This window comes from Salmo salar, chromosome ssa26 (genome assembly GCF_905237065.1).
Source record: "Salmo salar chromosome ssa26, Ssal_v3.1, whole genome shotgun sequence".
Taxonomy (NCBI): Eukaryota; Metazoa; Chordata; class Actinopteri; order Salmoniformes; family Salmonidae; genus Salmo; species Salmo salar.
The window spans coordinates 8,709,218-8,737,034 of NC_059467.1; the positions used below are offsets into that span (position 1 = coordinate 8,709,218).

The following is a 27,817-nucleotide window of genomic DNA, read 5'->3' on the forward strand; positions in this document are numbered from 1 at the left end:
TTAGTAAAAATGTGTTTATTTTCACCATTAGCTTGTATACTACATTTCTTAAAACCTTGCCTTACCATTGTCGAGTCTCAGCTGGATTTTACGTCACAGCATTTACCAACACACCAAACGATGGCGAGAGAAGCAATGTCCAGCTTGTATAAACTGCACATTCCTTTCTTGTGTTCGAGGCAATGGAACAGCACTGCTGCATTTGCATAAAAAGGACATTGTTGATCTAAGAGTCATCATATCAAAGCGAGCTGTACGTCAAACATGGACCAGCACACACACCTGGTTACAATACAGACGGTCACCTATGGACTGTGTATAGGATGGGTAGACCTCAAATGGCATCAATCAATTATAACCAGATGCTCTTCAAAATATATTGAAAGTGCAACACAATAGAATATAAGCGCACCTCAAAAGAAATAGGAAGCTTTGAGGCAAAAACATTAAGCGCCAAACAAAAGCCAACAAGCCGTTTAGCTAATAATCTCTCTCCACATTAAAAACAAATTAACATGAAAATAAGAGAGGGAAGGAAACACATAATTAAGTCATATTTCTGTTGTGTTAATGTGCTGCCTGGTAAAGACGGCTACACTAACATGCCTCCAGCTGTGTTTTTAATTCATTATTAATAGATTTCATCTGCGCTCATAAATATGCCTGTGTAATTTAAATAAACAAGGCAACACTAATTACCAAACACATTTGCGTTAATCTATCCAAATTTATGTCTGGGCGCCCATGCGCAAGCTTTTTCTAATTAAAAGTACATAAGCTGCAGGAGGCTGATGAGGGTGTGTGTACATGGATTGAAAAAAATATGTTTACCTGCAATGAGATGGTGTGAAGTAAAGGAATGATGTCTTGACTGGTCTTTCTTTGGCTTCAATTAAGAGAGGTCTTGGTATGCATCATTTGTTTCATTAAAACTGTCTCCTGTGGTGTGGATAACATAAGTAAATTGGGAGCCTGACTTAGTACAGGCTTACCCAAATATGAAAATGAATGCCAACATATGAAATTATAAAAAGGTAAATAAGAGGATGATTACAGTTTTACTAACCATGTCTTCACATGGCTATGGAAGATCGATTGGAACATGAAGATAACCAAATCTCTCCATAAGCAGTCACGGGGACATAAATCAAAGCTCACATACAGTATCGAACTCAAAAGGCTTTCTGACGCCATAGTAAAAACCAACTTGCAATGCTTTATTCTAATATCCAGTGCAAGCGAGTTACAATGGCACATCACTTCATGTGGTTATGCAGAATTTTTTTTGTTGAAAAAAAAAAAAGCAACATCAGCTTGGACGCCAATGTCATCGCGTGACATTTCAGGTCAAACATAATAAAACTGTCCAGTCTCATCAAAGCCACACCCTGTAAGACGTGCATACCACCAGTGTGACTTCAACACAAAACAGTGAATCAAATGCATCCCATGACATTTCCACCCGGAAATATCGCTTGATTTCTATCTGTAGGAATGATATTCCACGAGACCATTTTTTCTTAGCATGACTTGAAGCTATACATTAGCATACAAAGTCCTAATATGATAACATAAACATAACTAATGGAGTAATAGATCTTTCGTTTTGGTTACGGTAACATAAGACAGTTGGTCATTAATCGAAATGACTGGAAATCTCAGACGGTTGCTTTAAGGCTGAAAGAGAAGAGCATAGTTCGTAAGATGGTGGTCGGATATTGTATTGTTGAGATATGGGTTGAGTTCCGATTCCTTGCCTTCTCCCAATAGTGGGCACTAGTTCACCCTTAACGGATGTTAAAGCACTCAATTTGTGTAACGACTGCCAACAGTACACTGTCCACCATATTTCTTCCACCCTTTCATTCCTTCTAAATCCACAAGGGGGAGTGAACGAGCGCACACCTCTGGGAGAGGGAATCGGAAACAGCAATGGTGTGTCCCCACTGTCAAGAGAGGCTGGATAGAAAATGAGCATACTTAGGAGGTACAGTACCAGTATTAGAAAAACTGCTCTAGATAAACTGTATGCACTGCATGCTCCAATAAAAAGAGTTCAGTGACTGACAAAGCAATGCTTTGCTTAAACTGTCTACGGTGTTGGTCCTTCAATCTAAAAAACACCCACAGCCTCTTGCGAACACTGTAAAACAGACATTTAAAAGATCATTCATCATAAAAAACACATTGATCAAAATATAACTATATTTATATTCATAAAAACACTGACTAACTTAATATACAATTTAAGCCATATTAAGGTTCATTTGACTTCACAAATTATATTTAAAATGTTCCTTTTTTCCCCTCATTAATATATACCAGCGTAAGGCAGCAGCAGTCTGTACAAAAGCAAACGCATTAAAAAAAAATTTAAAAGTCAGTACAACTTCCTCCATGCTATTTCCCTTTATAGTGGTGTTTCTTCACAGGCTGTCCAAAATATACAAAAGATTAAAAAATAAATAAGCTTAATCCGTTTGGTCCAGAACGACCGTGGACCCAGCCCTAGCTGCCCTCTGACCCTGTGGGGTCAGACGATGTCGGGGTGGCCGAACATCATGTGGTCTCGGCTGGGTGGGTACTGCTGGGTCCAGTCGACCGTGGCGGGCTTGAACAGGCCACAGCAACGCAGCTGGAAGAATGACACCAGGTTACGCACCACACCCAAACTACGGAGGGAGAGAAAAGAGAAGAATGGAGAAAGTGAATGAGAAGCACTGGGCTACAATCCTAAATAGTGTGAGGGAACACTGCTTATTGCTTTCCGTCACCAAGTAAACGGAATCGGCAGGTTAGCCTGATGAAGACCACTTACTTGTAAGGGTTCTGTCTGAGGGAGATGGATTGTGGGAGTTTCCTCTGACGAAGCATCAGGTTTGCCCTCTCCGCGGTGGTCAGGCCGTAGAACGCAATCTGTTCAGACAGACACGCATACACACGTCTAACTAAAATAGAAATGCCCCTACGCCTCCAAATTGTCACTTCGGCTTACAAGTCCCTGTCGTAAAATAATTATGATAAAACAATGATAAATAATGCAGCCGTTTAAATATTTCCTAAAAAAGACAAAAGCAAATAGCAGTCCAGCTCTCCTCCCAGCCCGGCATCATTAAGGCAGTGAGAGGGGCCCCAGCAGGGGGGGACTGCCCTAGGGAAGGCGCAGCAGCAAGACTGCTTCAACACAGATGACAACACATCAATCATGACTAATACACGCAGCGTTTGAAGTCTGAGCAAATCAAAAGAAATACACAGTAAAAACAATGGCAGCTCGAGCAAAACGAGAAAATCAAATAGTGTATGTAGCTCGAGTGCAAATAGTAATGCAGTAGTTCTTGAACAGCTCTGAGACAACAGCGTTTCAAGAAGTTATTCAAATACAACATGTCTAGTTGTAGCAGTGTAGGTTTTATTGTAGCATCATATAGCTACTACTACACACACACAGTAGAGGGCGACCGATTACCTTGTCAAGGAGCCATGGTAAGTTGCTAGCTAGCATTAAGCTTATCTTATGAAAAACAATCAATCTTAACATAATCACTAGTTAACTACACATGGTTGATGATATTACTAGTTTATCTAGCTTGTCCTGCGTTGCATTATAATCAATGCGGTGCCTGTTAATTTATCATCGAATCACAGCCCACTTCATCGTCGCCAAACGGGTGATGATTTAACAAAAGCGCATTCGCGAAAAAAGCACAATCATTGATTGTAATTAATTTGCCAGAATTTTACATAATTATGACATAACATTGAAGGTTGTGCAATGTAACAGCAATATTTAGACTTAGGGTTGCCGCCCGTTTGATAAAATACGGAACGGTTCCATATTTCACTGAAAGAATAAACGTTTTGTTTTCGAAATGATAGTTTCCGGATTTGACCATATTAATGCAATAAGGCTCGTATTTCTGTGTTTATATTATATCATAATTAAGTCTATGATTTGATATAGCAGTCTGACTGAGCGATGGTAGGCAGCAGCAGGCTCGTAAGCATTCATTCAAACAGCAATTTCCTGCGTTTGCGAGCAGCTCTTAGCAATGCTTGAAGCACAGCGCTGTTCATGACTTCAAGCCCATCAACTCCCGAGATTAGGCTGGCAATACTATAGTGCCTATAAGAACATCCAATAGTCAAAGGTATATGAAATACAAATGGTATAGAGAGAAATAGTCCTATAATTCCTACAACCTAAAACATTAACTGGGAATATTGAAGACTCATTTTAAAAGGAACCACCAGCTTTCATATGTTCTCATGTTCTGAGCAATGAACTTAAACGTTAGCTTTTTTACATGGCACATATTGCACTTTTACTTTCTTCTCCAACACTGTGTTTTTGCATTATTTAAACCAAATTGAACAGGTTTCATTATTTATTTGAGACTAAATTGATTTTATTTATGTATTAAGTTAAAATAAAAGTGTTCATTCAGTATTGTTGTAATTGTCATTATTACAAATATATACATTTTAAACAAAATTGGCCGATTAATCGGTATCGGCATCTTTTGGTCCTCCAATAAGCGCTATCGGCGTTGAAAAATCATAATCGGTCGACCTCTAAAACACACACACAGTTACCTGGTAGAGCTGTATGACCAGTAGTATGGAAGCCCAGGAAGTATGGAAGAAAGCTAGACAGAAGATCCCCAGTACCCAGGAAGAACAGCCCACCAGGGCAGAGATAACACCCCACACGCCCTCCTCCTGGTAGTGCAGCGGACAGTGCTTTGACCAGTCTGGCAACACACGAGAATGCATTATTTTCTTGCCTGACATTTACTTAAGAATGTACACAAATAAAGTGCAATAAAGTACTATTGTCTATGTGATTAATTGAGACTGTCACTCACACATGAGACATCCGTAGAACATCCACGCTCCCATCAGGCAGAGAGAGAGCAGGAAGAGAACAAAGAAGTGGTGATTCCTGGCACCTGAAGAAAGTAAGGATGGGTGGGAGAAAGAAGACCAAAACTGTCATTAAAACGTAAAACTCTGGTACTGACAAAGTGGCTAATGCTGGCTGTGTATTTGAGTCAGCTAATCTTAGAAGAATACTGTATTTCCAAGTGTTCAAATACTAGTTGACTGCCACTACAATGATTGTATTCCACTACACAAACCTATTAGTGCGTATTGAGGCTTAGTGTAGATTATCCTACAAACTATATCTATAATATATGGTAGACAAATATATAAGCTCTGTGGTTTTAGTTACCTATGCAGCCATTGATCCAGATGGAGTGATGATCCTGTTTTGCCACGCAGGCGTCACAGGAGAAGCAGTGATTGGCCCTCATTGGCTTCTTCATCTGCATAACCAAAAAACAACATCCAATCAGCATTTCTTCATATCACCCCATTTCCTATGTGAAAGCTTGAGCAAACATATTTGTTAATTGGAAGTCTTCAGTATCCCGCTATTAGCTATGGTTTGAGTAAATGTGTTGGAATGTGACCGGTCTACTTTGGTCCTTGTGGCTTACCATACAGGAAGTGCAGAAGATCCTGGGGTCCAAGCAGCCCGCCTCTGCCAGCAACACCACATTCTGTTGGAGACACAGAAGACCAACAAGATCAAATCACATCCATGTCATTGAAGTAGATTGGCAGCCATGTCACATGCCAACTACCCCTCAAACCTGACCAGGGTAAATGTGACCTGTCCATAATGTTTTTCTAGCAGTCTTTAAAAAAATTAATTAACAAAAAAACAGTGATGGAACAACGCCTCTCCCGATGTCCTGCTCCTTACCATCTTTTTCTCTTCCTCAGTTGCCTTGACGATGCCGGGGTCAGTCCTACAGGAGCGGAGGTAGTAATAGAGCAGAGCTGTGGCGTTGAAAGTGAACAACACCTGTACCGTGGCACTGGGACCATGTAGGGAGATGGGTTAAGGACATAACGTCACACCAAATACAGTAGGTGTATTCCAACCTACCCTGGAAGTCATGTTCTACCTGATAATTCAATTGCACCCACCTAGTGTCCCAGGACTAAATAAGTCCCTGATTAGAGGGGAAGAACGAGAAAAAAAAGCCTCAACTGACAGGTCCAGATTTGAATTTTATGGGTATGAAACACAGTATATTGCATTAACTACTTTAACACATAAAACCATGATACTGGACCGAGATGTACTTGGTGCAAAAGTGCACCTCAGCGATAGTGCTGCAGCCTCTCAAGCACATATTGCCCATAGCAGCATGGGTAGAACATACCACCTGAACCCTATACTTTCGTGCTGTCTCCCCTGTATACACTGTACCCCGCCTACCTGCCATATGATCAAATATGCAAGGAGGAAGGAGCTCCGGCTCTCCTTAAAGAGATGGACTTGGTTAGGCTGGACTAGAATGGGCTGGATTAAACTAGACCGAGATGGACTAGGACAGTCAATGACAGGGGAGCTTTTTAAGTGTTGATTCAGTACAGTGTTACATGCTGGGCATATACAGAATGTAGAGTCCTGTGCTGGGTTGGAGTGTGAGTGTCAGAGGACCTGTGTTAACCTGTTAGGGCTAGGGGGCAGTATTGACACAGCCGGATAAAAAACGTACCCGATTTAATCTGGTTACTACTCCTGCCCAGTAACTAGAATATGCATATAATTATTGGCTTTGGATAGAAAACACCCTAAAGTTTCTAAAACTGTTTGAATGGTGTCTGTGAGTATAACAGAACTCATATGGCAGGCCAAAACCTGAGAAGATTTCATGCAGGAAGTGGCCTGTCTGAGAAGTAGTGTTTCATCTTGGCTCTTTTTATTGAAAACTGAGGATCTGTGCAATAACGTGACACTTCCTACGGCTTCCATAGGCTCTCAGAGCCCGGGAAAAAGCTGAACGATATCGAGGCAGGCTCTGGCTGAAACACTTTATCGCTTTTGGCAAGTGGCCACTCAGAGTACTATGGGCTTAGGCGCGTGCCCGCGTCGACCGAATGCTTTCTTTTCTTTTGTCTCTTTACCTAAACGCAGATTCCCGGTCGGAATATTATCTCTTTTTTATGAGAAAAATTGCATAAAAATTGATTTTAAACAGCGGTTGACATGCTTCGAAGTACGGTAATGGAATATTTAGAATTTTTTTGTCACGAATTGCGCCATGCTCGCCACCCTTATTTACCCTTTAGGATAGTGTCTTGAACGCACGAACAAAACGCCGCTGTTTGGATATAACGATGGATTATTTTGGACCAAACCAACATTTGTTATTGAAGTAGAAGTCCTGGGAGTGCATTCTGACGAAGACAACAAAGGTAATACCATTTTTTCTTATAGTAAATCTGACTTTGATGAGTGCTAAACTTGCTGGGTGTCTAAATAGCTAGCCCTGTGATGCCGGGCTATCTACTGAGAATATTGCAAAATGTGCTTTCACCGAAAAGCTATTTTAAAATCGGACATATCGAGTGCATAGAGGAGTTCTGTATCTATAATTCTTAAAATAATTGTTATGCTTTTTGTGAACGTTTATCGTGAGTAATTTAGTAAATTCACCGGCAGTGTTCGGTGGGAATGCTAGTCACATGCTAGTCACATGCTAATGTAAAAAGCTGTTTTTTGATATAAATATGAACTTGATTGAACAAAACATGCATGTATTGTATAACATAATGTCCTAGGGTTGTCATCTGATGAAGATCATCAAAGGTTAGTGCTACATTTAGCTGTGGTTTGGGTTTATGTGACATTATATGCTAGCTTGAAAAATGGGTGTCTGATTATTTCTGGCTGGGTACTCTGCTGACATAATCTAATGTTTTGCTTTCGTTGTAAAGCCTTTTTGAAATCGGACAGTGTGGTTAGATTAACTAGAGTCTTATCTTTAAAATGGTGTAAAATAGTCAGATTTTTGAAAAATTGAAGTAATAGCATTTCTAAGGTATTTGAATAACGCGCCACAGGATTCAACTGGCTGTTGAGTAGGTGGGACGCAAGCGTCCCACCTAGCCCATAGAGGTTAAAGGATATCAGGCAGGAACCACAGGCACCAGGTGACCAGCATCCAGAAGACTGACGCCATGAGAGCTGTAGCAGGAACCAGCGACTGCAGGGCCTGGCTCGCCAACTGCCTGTAAGTGCACACACACACACTTATTGTATACGTTATAACATTGTTTCAACTAATAGAAGCCTTGTATGAAAATGAAAAAGGAGTGGTGCCATAAATGCTCCCAGAGAGTACATTTTCTACTTAATGAGCAGTCGTGTCAGCAAACGACTGCCCAGGGAGATTTGACGGAACCGAGCACGGACAGTATGAATAAAACCAGGCTACTAGTCAGGATTTGAGCGCCATCTTGCGGGAGGTCCCTAGTTACACCAACAGAGCTCTAGACATGGGGTGCACTGCGGATCTCTCAATGCATCGCAGTTAACTAGCAGTTGAAGAACACTCATAACAGCTGATCAACCCTAACCGCTGCGATGGTGTGTGGTCTCGTCGACTGGATTGACCACGGGCGGCCAATGTGCGTTCTCACCGTTGGGCCAGGTTCACCACAGCCATCACACAGGCCAGCAGAACCCCTTTTAGCAGCCAGGATTCTGAGCTCAAGTCAGCTATCGCTCCCAAACTGCCCAGCACAGCAACGCAGAACATAAACTGAAGACACACCTAAAGAGAGACAAGGGCAGAGAGAAATAATCACGTAAATAATCATTAAAAGAGCAATACTAATATTAATTTCAACCACAATGCGAGGAAAACTGCAGCGTTGGGATCTCTATTTTAAGCAGAGGTTAATTATTGTTCTCCCTTATGCTGTCGCGCACACACAACACTGGAAATATGGGTTAACATCTCTCATAGACATTTGTTGAGTATATGAAAGTGTAGTGCCCCGCACCCTGTGTGTTGAAGTAACATAGGCAGAGGAAAAGGGTGTTTGTGGTGTCCATACCCTGTATCGGTTAACTAGGCGCAGGCAGCGGGAGCTGGAGCGTATCCTCTCCTGCTTGATGTGGTTGAGCATGTGGATGAGCAGGGGGCTGTGCACCTGGTGGGCCAGGTCTATGGGAGTGTGACCCTGAGAAGACAAAAATGCAACACAGTCCCATCATCACGCTCACAATCCTTAGTTAACCTCACGCATTAGTCACTACGGCCATCGCTCGTCCATATATTTATATGTACATCTACTTATTCATCCCTTTACATTTGTGTGTATAAGGTAGTTGTGAATTTCTTAGATATTACCGCGTTGTCGGAACTAGAAGCACAAGCATTTCGCTACACTCGCATTAACATCTGCTAACCATGTGTGTGTGACCAATAACATTTGATTTGATTTACTAGAGCAAATAAATATGCACATGTTCATCTTTCAAATAGGCCAACACATGCATCTCAGAGCCTTATATATATATGTTAGTAACATCCTGAGTATGATGCATGCATCGATTTAGTCTATGAATTGACCAACCCGAGGTGTGTAACTGTGTGTGAAGACAACCCATCGCTATATGGCGGCCATATTGCCCTCCAGGAGCTCAAATTTACTATAGGATTAATTAGTGTGTGTGCGTGATCAGGTTCTCACGTTGGCGTTCTCGGCATCCACGCTAGCCCCGGCCTCCAGCAGGATGTGGGTGGCGTCTACGTTTCCTGCCAGCACGGCACAGTGCAGCGGAGAGTTCCTGTTCACTTTGTCCACCGCACTCACCGACGCATTGCATTTCATCAGGAAGTTAGTGGGCTCGGGCCTGCATTCAATTATTTGTTTATTGACTTCAGATCTCCCCCACCCTAACACTAACCATGACCTTCCTTAGTAGTACATTACCAAAACAGCCTAATAGGCCGGTTATTGAGGACATATGTTATTGTAAGAATACATGGAAAAGAAACAAGTAATCATTGGCTTGCAGGGAAACGTACCCAATGATCTTCTGTGCTGCCAACATCAGGGGTGTCTTCCCATTTGAGTCAGGAAGGTCAACTTCCTACAACAGCAAAAAAAAAAAACGAAACACTCATGGAAAAAAAGGCCATGTTAGACTGAAGGGAGAATAAAGGAGAAAGTAAGGATGAGAAAGCACAAGAATAAAAGCGAGAATGAGTATGGCTGAGAGAGAAAAAGAGAGCAAGAGAGAAAGAGTCTCACCTGTCCCTTGGCCATGAGGTAGGCTGCTATGGGCATGTGTTGGAAGAGGATTGCCAGATGCAGGCTGCGGTAGCCCTCCCCGTCGGCCATAGATGGGTCGGCTCCGTACCGCAGCAGCTGGATCACCATGGAGAGGTGGCCCTGCCTGTCCACAGACAACCAAACATAAATCACCAAACCATTTTTATATGTACCCCATAACACAATTCATAACTCTGATTGAAAACCTTGTTAGCGCTATGTAGGTACAGATCCGGTGAAATAGATTGGCACCCTTACACTTTTTCAATGGAGCAGAATGTTCTGTTTTTTCTTTACTTTTCAAAAGTGGTTGAATGGCTATTTCTACCCTGTAACTTACGATGAGATAAATAAAGCACCACGGTATGAGTCACAATACCCATAAAACCTTGGAGTCAAACAGGGAAATGGTTCTAATCTTTTTTCCAACATTCATTTTTCCCATAGGGGACTTTAGAAGCACTTAAAAGGGACATGTTTCGTGTACGCTTACCCTGTTATGACGTTTTGATAACCATGTAAATCTCTCTAGGACAAGGTGACTTATCAATATATTCACCTGTATTTCCCCCCCCACCAAAATGAAACGCTAATTAGTTGCTAATGTGGCTATCATAAAGGACTATACATGCAATGATCTGGACGAGACTGCCAAATTGAGGCAAAGGTAAGAATCTCTGGATTAACAATCTAGCGTTAGCTAAATGTAGTAATGAATAAATGGACAATTCTGTGAACGGTCTTGTGCAAGTTTTAAGTTGTCATAATACGTGTTAGCAAAGGTGTCAGCTAGAGATAATGTGAAGGAGCTTGCAGGGATTTGTAGTTTTGCATGATGTCTACTTGATGCTAATTAGCATTTTTGAATCAGAGAGTAAATAGAGGCAAATAAAATGATAGAAAGTCCCCTTGTCCGAGAGAGATTTACATGGTTATCAAAACGTCACGCCAGGGTAAGCGTACACGAAACACAGCCCTTATTTGAAGCACTTCTAAAAATCCCCTATGGAAAAAATTATTGGAACCATTTCCCTGTTTGGCTCTATTACACAGTAAATGAGAACTTGCCTCCATCCAAATTCATTTGAATAATTTAGTCCAGGCCATTTTTTGCTTTGAAGTGAATCAAACAAATACACTTACGAACAACGCAAGTTTAAACGTATCTGAGAAGAAATAGTCAATCATAGTCAATCATGTAAGTGTGCCAATATATTTGACCCGAAACTGTAAGGGTGGATAGAGAGGGAGAGAGGGGTGACCTTGCCTACCAACAAAGCAATTACCTTATGGCCCAATGCAGGGGTGTGGAGTTCAGGTCACCACCTAGCTGGTCTATGACGGCCCCTTTGGATATATAATACCTATGAAAGAGCATTGAATGGACATCTTTAAAAAAAATACACCTGCCAATGTCTTTGCACAGGAATCTTCCACTTAGCATGGGCTCCTCTTTGGGAATGACGTTGGATTGTTGTTTTTAAGAAAAAACTCAAAATCTAAATCTACATTCCTAATCAGACACGTGTTTGATGTAGAGCCCTTACTTGACCACCTCTGCGCGGTTGTTAATGGCTGCCCAGTGTAAGAGGGAGACATTCTCCTTGTCAGGCTGCCTCACATCGTAACCAGCCTCCACCAGTTCCTTACATCGGTCCAGGATACCAAACCTAGAATCCAAGCACGGGGGAAAAGATATTAAAAATCGATCCACTCGCACATAGAATACATCTTTCTATCCATCCATCTTTCTCTGGTAAAATATTCTGGAAGGTGTACTGGAATATAAGCATGAATTAAAAGGAAAATCTGGTACACTAAATGAGGTTACCATTGTAACCATGGTAAGCTACAAGATTGTCATGTCATATCTATGTACTGACACTAGGGGTAAGTATTTAGTCATGTTCATAAATTGATGCCATGGCTTTTCTGCATTTGGTCAGAAAAGTAATGCTAGTTATTAGCATGCATGACTACAATGACATTTACATGGTCTGGTTGGAGAACAGAGATGTTGAGTTTGAGAGAGAAGTTGCCGGAAGGATGCAGGATTTTCACAGGAACAAAATTGAACACGTGGTCCCGTGCGGCTCAGTTTGTAGAGCATGGTGCTTGCAACACCAGGGTTGTGGGTTCGATTCCCATGGGGGACCAGTATGGGGGGAAAGTATGCACTCACCCCTGTAAGTCGCTCTGGTTAAAAGCGTCTGATAAATGACTAAAATGTAGGCAGCAAACACAATTTAAGGAACATCAGAAATAGATAGATTTGATTCTTATTTAGCTTAGCATTACATTGATAAGGCATATGCACCCCTGAGTAAGCCATCTATCAATTTTCCGTTTTTCCTGTGCAATCCAAATTTGTGCATAGCCAAGGTAACATTACTAAAGAAAGTAGTTTGTTATCAAACCAGAAATTCGCAGCTCGCTAGTAGTTTAAAACGGTCCGCAACATGGCTTAAAAAAATTATAAAACGTGCACCAACTCGCGTAGAAAGAGAAGGTACAGTAGCTCAGGTAATATAGAGGTTAACGTTTGAGTGGTTTGGGCTAGAAACTCACGGTTTTAAGTGATGTAAAAGCTCAAGCACGACTGTCACGGTGCTCCGTTTTTCCTCTTTGGCAGTGGAACTGAAGAGACGGCGTGACAGCGAAGTCAGACTGGCCCGTTTGGTCTTACAAGCATAATAAAAAGTATCCACTTTGCGCAACCGCTCCAATAATTAAACAACTAACAAAAGAAGAAACCCCATCACTAGCTGCACACCCCACTCATCATCACGGCTAAATAACATTTTAAAAACTGATGTAGATGCGCAGAAACAACGGACGGAGAAAAGCAGCAGAGTAGCCAGTGTGGTTAAGGTATGAATCTGGCTGCTCACAGCTGTCACACGTGATCATTTATGGAGAACTCACTCTGAACTCGGTTTGATATTCTATTCGTAGGACGCATAGGGTTGCATTCTGTGCTCAGTCATTCATTTTGATGTGAGAAACACCATTATTTGTTGGTATCAAGGAGGGGATTCGATTAAGTCGGCCCGGGCAGGCGTAGTTTGCACCGAGTGAAAAGTGAATGCATTTGTTTGGGAACCGGGAAGCCTGCCATGAGCCGGGTGCCCTATTCTGGCCGACGGCAAAGTCGGCTTAAAACAAAAGTGATGTAGGTTAAGCACTAGTATTCTGTGTTTTCACATGCAGAAGTGATTGCTTTTGATTTAAAAAAACTGCCTTCCCAATAAAAACTACATTGAACAAAAAGATAAATGCACCATGTAAAGTGTTGGTCCCATGTTTCAGGCGTTGAAATAAAAGATCCCAGAAATAACAAATGCACAAATGTGTTAACATCCCTGTTAGTAAGAATTTCTCCTTTGCCTAGATAATCCATTCACCTGACAGGTGTCGCATATCAAGAAGCTGATTAAACAGTGTGCTTATTATACAGGTGCACCTTGTGCTGGGGACAAAAGGCCACTCTAAATGTTCAGTTATCTCACACAACAAAGTTATGAGGGAGTGCACAATGAGGGAGTGCGCAATTGGCATGCTGACTGCAGGAATGTCCACCAGAGCTGTTGCCAGATTAATTAACATTAAATTAAATTCTCTACCATAAGCCGCCGCCAACGACATTTTAGAGAATTTGGTAGTACGTCCAACCGGCCTCACAACCGGCAACCACGTGTATGGCGTCTTGTGGGCGAGCGGTTTGCTGATGTCAATGTTGTGAACAGAGTGTCCCATGGTGAAAGTGGGGTTTATGGTAGAAAATTGTGTAATTTATGTTTCAATACTGTTTATGCATCGAATAAGGTTTCTCAGTACTGTCTCATCTGTGTCTGTGGGACTGAGTTGGGCCTCTGGGGCTTGGCGCTCGCAATTGATTTTTGATGGCTTTGTGATAAAACCTACAGCCTGCATTCCATAGAATGAGTTGGTGTTTGTATACTGTGACGTACCAGGGAGGAGATGTCTCTGGTGTGGACGGCTGATGGGAGGAACCTCGTCTTAGGGGCCAAACCCTGGTTTCTACACAACTGGAAAAGTCTTCACAGTAAACGCTATCTGGCTGGGGGAATACTCCTTTCTCACATACAAATCCTTATCTTTTGACCCATTTCAGACATCTGCAGTTTGTCACGCATTCAGGAGGATGTGTCTTAGTATTTTATAGTTGTGGCTCAGTTCTGCTCGTTGGACTCTCAGCGAACGCTTAAGCGTGGTCGTTGACCAGCTTCATTATTGCAATAATTAAAACGATATAAAAGAATGATTGTTTGAAGAAATAAAGTCTCTCTCGCTTGGTTAGAATTTCCACCACAGGTTATGGTATGGGCAGGCATAAGCTACGGACAACAAACTTAATTGCATTTTAAAAATCAATGGTAATTTGACGACGAGATCCTGAGGCCTGAGATCCTGAGATCACTGTGACGAGATCCTGAGGCCCATCGTCGTGCCATTCACCAAAGATTAAGATGGGCAAAAAAACACAGATACTGGACAGAGGAACTATGCCTAGAAGGCCAGCATCCCGGAGTCGCCTCTTCACTGTTGATGTTGAGACTGGTGTTTTGCGGGTACTATTTAATGAAGCTGCCAGTTGAGGACTTGTGAGGCGTCTGTTTCTCAAACTAGACACTAATGTACTTGTCCTCTTGCTCAGTTGTGCACCGGGGCCTCCCACTGTTTCTATTCTGGTTAGAGCCAGTTTGCACTGTTCTGTGAAGGGAGTAGTACAGAGCGTTGTACCAGATCTTCAGTTTCTTGGCAATTTCTCGCATGGAATGGCCTTCAGTTCTTCGTTTCTGGCCATTTTGAGACTGTAATCGAACCCACAAATGCTGATGCTCTAGATACTCAACTAGTCGAAGGCCATTTTTATTGCTTCTTTAAAAGTCAGCACAACAGTTTTCAACTGTGCTAACAATTGAAAAAGTGTTTTCTAATGATCACTTAGCCTTTCAAAATGATAAACTTGGATTAGCTAACACAACGTGCCATTGGAACACATGAGTGATGGTTGCTGATAATGGGCCTCTGGAATATCTATGTATGCGTACATCAAAAATCTGCCGTTTCCAGCTACAATAGTCATTTAGAATATTAATGTATACACTGTATTTCTGATCAATTTGATGTTATTTTAAAAGACAACATTATGAACTTTTCTTTCAAAAACAAGGACTTTTCTAAGTGACCCCAAACTTTTGAATGGTAGTGTATATTTTATGGAAAAGAGATGCATGTTATCTGAACTATGCATCATGCTGCCTTGTTGACAACATGACTGAGTGCCGCAGATTACTGTACGATTACTTCTTGATACATTTCAAACGATGTCTAGATTATGAATGACTCTTCACGGAATGCATTGCCTGACAGACTGCTAAACAGCCATCACGAGCACATCAGAGGCGGCTGCCTATAGACAGATTAGGAACCACTGGCCACTTTCAGAAATGGATCACTAGCCACTTTAACAATGTTCCATATCTAGCATTACACATCTCATATGTATAAACCACACACCACACTATTCTACGGTATCGTCGTCACTTTTAAATTGTGTTTACATATTGCATCAGCCATTTCATATGTATATACTGTATTGTATTCAATACTACACCACTGAATGTTAAATAGCCATGTCCAGCACAACAGAGGCTGCTGCCTATAGACAGATTAGGAATCACTGGCCATTAAGGAAATGGATCACTAGCCACTTTAACAATGTTCCATATCTAGCATTACACATCTCATATGTATAAACCACACACCACACTATTCTACGGTATCGTCGTCACTTTTAAATTGTGTTTACATATTGCATCAGCCATTTCATATGTATATACTGTATTGTATTCAATACTACACCACTGAATGTTAAATAGCCATGTCCAGCACAACAGAGGCTGCTGCCTATAGACAGATTAGGAATCACTGGCCATTAAGGAAATGAAACACTAGCCACTTTAATAAATGTCTCCGTATCTTGCATTACTCTATACTATTCTACGGTATTGTAGTCACTTTAATTGTTTGTAAATATTACATCACCCATCTCATATGTAAACTCAGCAAAAAAAGAAACATCCCTTTTCAGGAACCTGTCTTTCAAAGATCATTCGTAAAAATCAAAATAACTTCCTAGATCTTCATTGTAAAGAGTTTAAACACTGTTTCCCATGCTTGTTCAATGAACCATACACAATGAACATGCACCTGTGGAACGATCATTAACACACTAACAGCTTACAGATGGTAGGCAATTAAGGTCAGTTATGAAAACCTAGGACACTAAAGAAACCTTTCTACTGACTCTGAAAAGCACCAAAAGAAAGATGCCCAGGGTCCCTGCTCATCTGCGTGAATGTGACTTAGGCATGCTGCAAGGAGGCATGAGGACTGCAGATGTGGCCAGGGCAATAAATTACAATGTCCGTACTGTGAGACGCCTAAGACAGCGCTACAGGGAGACAGGACAGACAGCTGATCGTCCTCGCAGTGGCAGACCACGTGTAACACCTGCACAGGATCGGTACATCCCAACATCACACCTGCGGGACAGGTACAGGATGGCAACAACTGCCCGAGTTACACCAGGAACGCACAATCCTTCCATCAGTGCTTAGACTGTCCGCAATAAACAGAGAGAGGCTGGACTGGGGGCTTGTAGGCCTGTTGTAAAGGCAGATCCTAACCAGCCATCATCAGCAACAACGTCGCCTACGGGCACAAACCCACTGTCGCTGGACCAGACTGGACTGGCAAAAAGTGCTCTTCACTGACGAGTCGCGGTTTTGTCTCACCAGGGGTGATGGTCGGATTCGCGTTTATCGTCGAAGGAATGAGCTTTACACCGAGGCCTGTACTCTGGAGCGGGATCGATTTGGAGGTGGAGGGTCCGTCATGGTCTGGGGCTGTGTGTCACAGCATCATCAGACTGAGCTTGTTGTCATTGCAGGCAATCTCAACGCTGTGCGTTACAGGGAAGACATCCTCCTCCCTCATGTGGTACCCTTCCTGCAGGCTCATCCTGACATGACCCTCCAGCATGACAATGCCACCAGCCATACTGCTCGTTCTGTGCGTGATTTCCTGCAAGACAGGAATGTCAGTGTTCTGCCATGGCCAGTGAAGAGCCCGGATCTCAATCCCATTGAGCACGTCTGGGACCTGTTGGATCGGAGGATGAGGGCTAGGGCCATTCCCCCCAGAAATGTCCGGGAATTTGCAGGTGCCTTGGTAGAAGAGTGGGGTAACATCTCACAGCAAGAACTGGAAAATCTGGTGTAGTCCATTTAAACCACTCTGCAAATTTCTTGTTAACAAACTATAGTTTTGGCAAGTCGGTTAGGACATCTACTTTGTGCCTGACAGAAATAATTTTTCCAACAATTGTATACAGACAGATTATTTCACTTATAATATCACTGTATCACAATTCCAGTGGGTCAGAAGTTTACATACACTAAGTTGACTGTGCCTTTAAACAGCTTGGAAAATTCCAGAAAATGATGATGTCATGGCTTTAGAAGCTTCTGATAGGCTAATTGACATTTGAGTCAATTGGAGGTGAACCTGTGGATGTATTTCAAGGCCTACCTTCAACCTCAGTGCCTCTGCTTGACCTCATAGGAAAATCAAGAGAAATCAGCCAAGACCTCAGAAAGATTTGTAGACCTCCACAAGTCTGGTTCATCCTTGGGAGCAATTTCCAACGCCTGAAGGTACCATGTTCATCTGTACAAACAATAGTACGCAAGTCTAAACACCATGGGACCACGCAGCCATCATACCGCTCAGGAAGGAGACGCGTTCTGTCTCCTAGAGATGAATGTACTTTGGTGCAAAAAGTGCAAATCAATCACAGAACAGCAGCAAAGGACCTTGTGAAGTTGCTGGAGGAAAAAGGTACAAAAGTATCTATATCCACAGTAAAACGAGTCCTAAATCGACATAACCTGAAAGGCCGCTCAACAAGGAAGACGCCACTGCTCCAAAACCGCCATAAAAAAGCCAGACTACGGTTTGCAACTGCACATGGCGACAAAGACCGTACTTTTTGGAGAAATGTCCTCTGGTCTGATGAAACAAAAATAGAACTGGTTGGCCATAATGACCATCGTTATGTTTGGATGAAAAAGGGGGAGGCTTTCAAGCCGAAGAACACCATCCCAACTGTGAAGCACGTGGGTTGCAGCAACATGTGGTGGGGGTGCTTTGCTGCAGGAGGGACTAGTGTACATCACAAAATAGATGGCATCATGAGGTAGGAAAATGAAGTGGATATATTGAAGCAACATCTCAAGACATCAGTCAGGAAGTTAAAGCTTGGTCGCAAATGGGTCTTCCAAATGGACAATGACCCCAAACATACTTCCAAAGTTGTGGCTTAAGGACAACAAAGTCAAGGTATTGGAGTGGCCATCAAAGCCCTGACCACAATCCCATACAACATTTATGGGCAGAACTGAAAAAGTGTGTTCGAGCAAGGAGAACTAAAAACCTGACTCAGTTACACCAGCTCTGTCAGGAGGAATGGGCCAAAATTCACCCAACTTATTGTGGGAAGCTTGTGGAAGGCCACCCGAAACGTTTGACCCAAGTTAAACATTTAAAAGGCAATACTACCAAATACTAATTGAGTGTATGTAAACTTCTGACCCACTGGGAATGTGATGAAAGAAATTAATGATTTTTCATATTTTTCTCTATTATTCTGACATTTCACATTCTTAAAATAAAGTGGTGATCCTAACTGACCTAAGACAGGGCATTTTTACTAGGATTAAATGTCAGGAATTGTGAAAAACAGAGTTTAAATGTCTTTGGCTAAGGTGTATGTAAACTTCCGACTTCAGCTGTAGGTGCCAAGCTAGCTACCCCAGAAGTTGTGGTTAAACAAATTATGCTTTATTACCAACGCAGTATTGTAAACACATTGTTCGTGGCCGGTGTTTGCAGACTTTTTTGACAAGCAAAGACCCAAACGGCGTTCCATGTCGTGAAGCTAATAGCAGTGACGCTATTACTGTGTAACTCCGGTAGGGTAACATCTGAAAAATAGCGCGCTTTGTAGTGTACCGGTGCTCGACCAGTCAGCGAAAGCCAACATCACCCACAACAGAAAACAGTTGATTTTCAAGGGCAATGAATCCATTACCTTGGCTTAAATGGATTTTGCCTTTGAGTTGTATCACTGAAATGTTCTTACTCGTTCAAAAGACTGCTCGACTTGTTGACTGCTCGATCCATACAGCAGACATTTGGGCTAGGTTAGGAATGCTGTGTTGCACGTGTAGCGCAAAATTTTACGTGGCGTCATTACGTCATGTACCGTCATTACGTCATGTACCTGACATGCATACCTATGTTATATAGGTATGCATGTCAGCTTTGACATTAGGTTTTGCACATCGGCGTTTAACTAGACATCGGGCCGATATGTTGTGCATCCCTAATCAGGGGTGTTATCATTCCGTGGATTCTATTTAAAAAAATGATACTTCAACGGATGCAAACGGGAATAAAAATACCTGAATTTGTCCAAAAGAAACTGTCGTTTGCAACTGTTGGACTAAAGATTACACCCTAGGTCAGCTAGTTGCAGGCAAGAGCGTGCAAGGCGTTATTGAATGTGTCAATGTCTGTCACCTTGATTACTCAAATTTCTCTTGACCTGTACACCTACGTTGTAAACATTAATTCATAGGCTAGGTTGTAGCAGAGCTCCTCTGTGGAGATGGGAGAACCTTCCAGAAGGACAACCATCTCTGCAGCACTCCACCAAATCAGGCCATTATGGTAGAGTGGCCAGATAAGCCACTCCTCAGTAAAAAGGCACATGACAGCCCGCTTGGAGTTTGCCAAAAGGCCCCTAAAGACTCTCAGACCATGAGAAACAAGATTATCTGGTCTGATGAAACCAAGATTGAACTCTTTGGCCTGAATTCTAAGCGACACGTCTGGAGGAAACCTGGCACTATCCCTACGGTGAAATATGGTGTGGGCAGCATCATGGCAGGGACTAGGAGGGATCGAGGGAAAGATGAACGGAGCAAAGTACAGAGAGATCCTTGATAAAAACCTGCTCCAGAGCACTCAGGACTGCAGACTGGGCCGAAGGTTCACCTTCTAACAGGGCAATGACCCTAAGCACACAGCCAAGACAATGCAAGAGTGGCTTTGTGAGGAGTCTCTGAATGTCCTTGAGTGGCCCAGCCAGAGCCCGGACTTGAACATCTCGGTAAAGATCTGAAAATAGCTGTGCAGCAACGCTCCCCATCCAACCTGACAGAGCTTGAGAGGATATGCAGAGAAGAATGGGAGAAATACAGCTGTGCCAAGCTTGTAGCGTCATACCCAAGAAGACTCAAGGCTATAATCGCTACAAAAGGTGCTTCAACAAAGTACTGAGTAAAGGGTCTGAATACTTATGTAAATGTGATGAAGTTTTTTTTATACATTTCTAAAAAAACTGCTTTTGCTTTGTCATTATGGGATAGTGTGTAGATTGATGAGAAAGAAATGCAGTTTAATACATTTTAGAACAAGGCTATAACGTAACAAAATGTGGAAAAAGTCAACAGGTCTGAATACTTTCCCGAATGCACTGTATAAAGCGCCACTCCACATTTAATTCTAAATGCCTACCGCTGCAAAAAAATTTAAAAAATCCTAAAACTATAAAAGATAATGTTTCTTTGCAGGACAAGGATTGTGCTGACATTCAAGAACACCCAAATTGCTTTGGGTTGCTTTTCTGGTTGTCTGGCACGTTTCACCATCCAATTATTTCAGATCTACAGGAGTGCAAGTTTCACCATGGCACGGTCCATGGCGATACATTGGCACATGAGAATTATTGGATTGTGTCAATTATTAGTAAATTGTTGCATTCTATCAATACTGGCTTTTGTGAGCTAACAGACACAGTGCCTTTAGAAAGTATTCACACCCCTTGACTTTTTCCACATTGTTGGGTTACAGCCTGAATTCAAAATGTATTAAATCTCCCCCCCTACACACAATAGCCCATAATGACAAAGTGAAAACATGTTTTATTCGCACCCCTAACTCAATACTTCACAGAAACACCTTTGGAAGTGATTACAGCTGTGAGTCTTTTGGGGTAAATCTCTAAGAGCTTTCCATACCTGGATTGTGCAACATTTGCCCATTATTCTTTCCAAATTCTTCAAGCTCTGGCAAATTGGTTGTTGATCATTGCTAGACAACCATTTTCAGGCCTTGACTTAAATCTGTTTGAAAATCTATGGCAAAACTGTAACTCGGCCACTCAGGAATATTCCCTGTCTTCTTGGTAAGCAACTCCAGTGTAGATTTGGCCTTGTGTTTTCGGTTATTGTCCTGCTGTAAGGTGAGTGGTACTCAGTAATGTATTGTAGTGGATTTGCTCCAAACATATTTTTTTAATTATTTAGGACAAAAGGTTATTGCTTGCTAAAAAAAAAAAAATCAGGATTACTTTAGTGCCTTGTTGCAAACAGGATGCACGTTTTGGAATATTTGTATTCTGTACAGGCTTCCTTCTTTTCGCTCTGTCACTTAGGTTAGTATTATGGAGTAACTACAACGTTGTTGATCCATCCTCCGTTTTCTCCTATCACAACCATTAAACTGTCACATTGGCCTCATGGGGAAATCCTAGAGCGGTCCATTTCCAATCCGGCAACTGAGTTAGGAAGAACGCCTGTCTCTTTGTAGTGACGGTGTATTCATACACCATCCAAAGTGTAATTAATAACTTCACCATGCTCAAAGGGATATTCAATGTCTACTTTTTATTTTATTTTTTACCCATCTACCAATAGGTACCCTTCTTTGCGAGGCATTAGAAAACCTCCCTGGTCTTTGTGGTTTAATCGTTGTTTGAAATTCACTCCTCGACTGAGGGACCTCACAGATAATTGTATGTGTGGGGTACAGAGAATAGGTAGTCATTAAAAAAAGAATGTTAAACCCTATTATTGCACACAGAGTGAACCCATGCAACTTATGTGACTTACGAGGCCCCTCAGGGGTGCGTGCTTAGTCCCCTCCTCTACTCCCTGTTCACCCACGACTGCATGGCCAAGCACACATCCAACACCATAATTTATCATGGACTACAGGAAAAGGAGGCCCTGGCATGCCCCCATTCTCATCGACGGGGTTGTAGAGGAGCAGGTCGAGAGCTTCAAGTTCCTTGGTGTCCACATCACCAAAAAATGATCATGGTCCAAACACACCAAGACAGTTGTGAAGAGGGCACGACAATGCCTATTCCCCCTCAGGAGACTGAAAAGATTTGGCATGGGTCCTCAGATCCTCAAAAAGTTCTACAGCTGCACCATCGAGAGCACCCTGACTGGTTGCATCACTGCCTGGTATGGCAATTGCTCGGCATCTGACCACAAGGCTCTACAGAGGGTAGTGCATACGGCCCAGTACATCACTGGGGCCAAGCTTCCTGCCATCCAGGACCTCTATACCAGGCAGTGTCAGAGGAAGGCCCTAAAAATTGTCAAAGACTCCGGCCACCCTAGTCATAGGCGGTTCGCTCTGCTACGGCACAGCAAGCAGTACCAAGTCTAGGTCCAAAATGCTCCTTAATAGCTTTTACACCCCCCCCCAGCAATAAGACTGCTGAACAGTTAATCAAATAGCATTTTTGTTCCACTGCTGCTACTTGCTGTTTATTATCTATTCATAGTCACTTTACCCCTTACTTACATGTACATATTACCTACTAACCTGTAACCCCACACATTGACTCAGTACCAGTACCCCCTGTATATAGCCTCAAGTTATTTTGTGTTTTTTTAAACTTTCGTTTATTTAGGAAATATTTTCTTAACTCTTATTTTTCTTACAACTGCATTGTTGGTTAAGGGCTTGTAAGTAAGCATTTCACAGTAAGATCTACACAGGTTGTATTCAGCGCATGTGACTAATACAATTTAATTTAATTGTTAAGCACATATTTACTCCTGTGCTTATTTCAGCTTGCCATAACAAAGAGGTTGAATACTTATTGAATCAAGACATTTCAGCTTTCCCTTTTTATTCTAAAAACATAATTCCACTTTGAAATTATGGGGTATTGTGTGTAGGCCAGTTACAAAAAAATCTCAATGCAATCAATTTTAGATTCAGGCTGTAACCCAACAACATTTTGAAAAAGGGGTATGAATACTTTCTGAAGGCACTGTTGATGGGAGGGCATACAGGCTGTCGACTATAAACGCGTAATTTGTCTAAATGAGTAATGGAAACACTTCAACCACTACATTTTTATTCGACACTAGGTTTTTGCAAAATAGTGTTGGAGCACTGCACAAGTTAATGGAAACCGCTAACGATTGAAATGACACCCACGCTGTATTCAAGAGCATGTGTCTCAAACGATAGCGGGCACAACACACAAACCTCAGATGATGTAAAGTAGGGTCTAAGCTACAACATGTTGACTCATTTAAAAAAATTTAAAAAATTATCTTAAAAAGGTTAATAAATGGCATAATTGTTATAATCCCCCCCATTTATTTATTATAAAATAATGACAATCCTGTTTGTAAGTTTTTAAATTACATCAAACTGTCTTTTCCAGCGATGAAGACATATGTCATCGTATGGTATGCAAAATGGATAAACAGAGCACCTTCATCTCCTGAATGTTTTGTCATTCAGGTCAAAAAAGTCACTTTCTGACCACTTCTTCCATGGGCAAACATGTATGGAAAGTTTTGTTTAAAATCAGAAAAAGTATGTTGTCAAAAAGTGATTGAATTAAAAATGTATTTACCCTAAAGTTAATCCTACGCTTCCTCTAATGCATATAAGTGTTCTGTGGGTTATTACACACAGACGTGACGTAAACTGAGGAAAAATGTAGTTAGCTGAGGCAAGCGAGTGGTAATGTTAGCTTGCCAACTTAAATCCTAACGTAGTTAGCTAGCTAAAGTCAGCTAATATCAGCTAGCTAACGTTAATAACTTCCGTGTGTAATAATTTGGGCTATAGAAAACATACATGTAACTATAATTTGCATCTATGAACTATAATTACAGCACAATTTTGAATACAGGTTGCACTCCAGAATTCCCAGGAAGGAAACAAGTTTGTTGCGTGGAGTGCATGCTGACAGTCTCCAGAGAAGGTAGTGATCACACAGGGAGAAAATCTGTTTACGCGCGTCACCCCCAAAGCTTTTTTTCAGATCTACACGATTCACGTAGATGAATATCGCCAAAGAGTGACAAGTTTGCGATCCCTGAAAGCTATTCAGTCCTCAGTATTGCCATTTGGCCAGAATGCAAAGTGTTATTCTTACTAATCTGATCACTACTGCTTTGTGGATCTCCAGGGATGATTTCAAATGAAAATATATTACCCATATTGTGCACTACATTTGACCTGAGCTATGGGGCTGGGAGCAGAACAATTGCACAGTGTGGGCATTAATAGGGTTTGATATGAGAGACAACAGTGGTAAATCTTACTGTGTTGCTTTGACAATGTCCCAGCTGCTGCTATCATCCATATGCGACCGTTTCTTGGGCTGCTGAGTGGGGTCTATCATCTGGTCAGCTCGTGGGCCAAATTGGCCATGGAAAGCAGGCATGAACCCGTGCGCCAAACCACCGCCGTGACCCCCGAATCCATGCACCGCAGGCCCATGCGAGTGACCCCCGTGGCCTTGGCAACTGTCATGGTTGTGAACCTGTCAAATACACAAAAAGAGAGAATGGGTACATTATCAACTATAGATGGAAATTCTCATTTTGGTGAGTTTGCCTGACTTGCAAATAGATGGTACGCAGTGATTGACATTAAGGGTTGGCCTACTGCCTGGGGAAATTGAACTGAGCAGTCATGCAAGTTGAGCCTGCTCTGAGGTTGACCCATTGGGCAGGTGATAAAAATAAATGACAAAATCATGAAAACAACCAACCTGCAAAGAATTCCAGTAGCCTGATCTTTCTGGTTTCTCCCCATTATTTAAGTAAGAGACAGACAATTTATGGCATTTAAGCAATTCTGTGGCATTTAGGCAATTCTGTGGTAATGGAATTGCGGTGAGACTCAAATGTATGCCAAACATAAAAACATTGATTTCAAAGTTTAACAAACCATAAAAACTCCATGTACAAGGACTACTTTGAACAACTTACACCGAAGATTTTACAAAACCCATTTACTGCAATAACTGTGCAGCTGCAAAGTGTGCTAACAGGATTTCAGTTTTTATTATTTTTTTTATATTTTTTTTTATCTGTCCACATTTTCCAAAAATTCAGTTAAATCCCAGAATTAAGATTCAACAATGTTTGCAGAATGAAATGGGGCACCAGCTATGACAAATCTATTATTTTGTTTAACTACAGTAAGTGGATTTACACCCAGTAACAGAATTGCGATAACAGAATTTAATCATGGGTTCCTGATCTGTACTCCACAGAAATGCATAATTATGGATATGAATGTCATTCTCTTCATGGTAATGTATCCTAAATAGGTACACAAAAGGTATAAATATGCAATATCCTCCTTTGCATATGTGGGTATTATTCTACACACTGGCAATTATGTTAATGAGCTTTGCCCCCCGAACAAGACCAATAGGTTGGTCCAGCCAAATAGCATAGTACATTAATTTACTCAACTCGTGTGCTCTACTGTGTACTGTACTTTTCTTTAAAAAGGTGACTAAGAAGCACTCATTTCAAATATAACATGTCGTATTAAACAGCATATAAACACTAAATAGGTCAGGAACCAGATAGGTAGCCTAAGAAGGAAGAGTGGGTCACACTACAGAGTACGACACACTAGACTGGCAGGAACATGATATTTTGGTACGCAATTTATTTATTAAACTTGCATTTGGAATTTCTTGTAAAAAATTATTCTTACATAATCAAAATATGTTGTAGACAAAATAATGAAAAGGGCTGTGTGGTAGCTTCAATAATGACACAGACTTATAGTTGAACAAGTCATTGCGCGAATAGATTTTTTGAATGCACAACTTGGCCTTGACTCGACCCATTCTTCCTGGGACTCGACTTGAGAGACGAACCTAGTGACTCAAAAAATAGTTACAATGGCTGGGTATAATTTGTGTTACGTTCCAACAGGAATTTGTTCCAAAAACTTCGCAAATAACAAGGTTGCCAACAAACAATGCATAAAACATTGTATAGCAGAATACTAAAATACCAAGTAGGTAGTGGGCTATTTAATTACGTTTTTCACTCACCATGTTTATTCCGAAAAATGTCTGTCCTCTCTCTGGTAGCCTATGGGCAAACATTAATAACTTCTTCGGGATCGGTGTCCCGTCCTCAGGACGGTTAAGCTAACGCGATTAGCATAAGGTTGTAAGTAACAAGAACATTTCCCAGGACATAGACATATCTGATATTGGCAGAAAGCTTAAATTCCTGTGAGTCTAATTGCCCTGTCCAATTTACAGTAGCTATTACTGTGAAAGAATACCATGCTATTGTTTGAGAGTGCACAATTTTGAACATTAAGTTATTAATAAACAAATTAGGCGCATTTGGGCAGTCTTGAAATAAAACTTAACACAAATGTAATGGCTCATTGGATGAGCCAAACAAATGTGTACATACACTGTTGCCATCTAGTGGCCAAAACCTAAATTGCACCTGGGCTGGAATAATACATTATAGCCTTTCTCTTGCATTTCAAAGATGGTACAAAAAAAATACAAAAGGGTTGTTTTTTTCTTTGGATGATCTTTTACCAGATCTATTGTGTTATATTCTCCTACATTTCCATAAACTTTAAAGTGTTTCCTTTCAAATGGTACCAAGAATATGCATATCCTTGCTTCAGGGCCTGAGATACAGGCAATTTGATTTGGGTATGTTATTTTAGGCGAAAATGCAAAAAAAGGGGTGGATCCTTAAAAGGTTTTTACCAGCCACGTGATGAGTTGATGCCTATAACTAGGTGAATTGATCATGCTACTCTGTACTATATGCGTTGTTTGTTGGCAACCTTGTACTTTCCGACGTTTTTAGAAAAGATTCCTGTTTGAACGTTTCACAAATTATACCCACCCGTGACTTGATCCCATATCGATCCCATATCTGGTAAACAGCCGCCAGTTGCTAGACCTAGCTAAGCTAGTTACTGCAGCTTTGTTAGGAAGTTAGCTACAAAATACAGTTTACCAGTTCTACGACACACATACAGCTACCAAACCAACCTAGCTACAGTAGCTATACTGAATAACGTCAGCTGCATAGACGATGACAGTTGTCTGAAATGTTGTTGGTAATCTGACATTACATACCTACTGATCAGTGCTAGTTTGTTTATTAGCTAGCTATCTGCCTTGGCGTGCATGACTGCTCAATGGCATTTCCCCAAACTTGCTGCCAGTTCATGAAGCGTCTAACCTTAGGAGGCTAACTAGCTACCTAGCTAGATATGCTGGCTATTTTAGCACCGCTCTAAATAGGGAGCAAGTATTCCCTTCCTCTTCAATCAAGAATCACTGTAAAATTAAACTTACGCCGTTATCTCCCTTCCAATCCATTGCACAACCAGAAATGTGACGAGAGGACAACGAAAATCGTTTAATTTTGCGCGAACTCCCTTCGGCCTCAACTTC

General features: G+C 41.5%; 1 protein-coding gene across 1 annotated transcript; it reads right to left on the reverse strand.

Annotated features, from left to right (window-relative positions):
- On the reverse strand, positions 1–27,817 carry zdh13 (Probable palmitoyltransferase ZDHHC13). The gene is given in 17 exon segments (NM_001173682.1): positions 1–2,672; positions 2,819–2,916; positions 4,597–4,754; positions 4,869–4,952; positions 5,237–5,330; positions 5,505–5,567; positions 5,774–5,898; positions 7,994–8,094; positions 8,506–8,639; positions 8,926–9,051; positions 9,565–9,727; positions 9,903–9,967; positions 10,129–10,273; positions 11,436–11,513; positions 11,697–11,819; positions 24,672–24,892; positions 27,719–27,817. Coding segments are annotated over 17 exon segments (1,941 nt in total). The 5' UTR covers positions 27,743–27,817; the 3' UTR covers positions 1–2,533.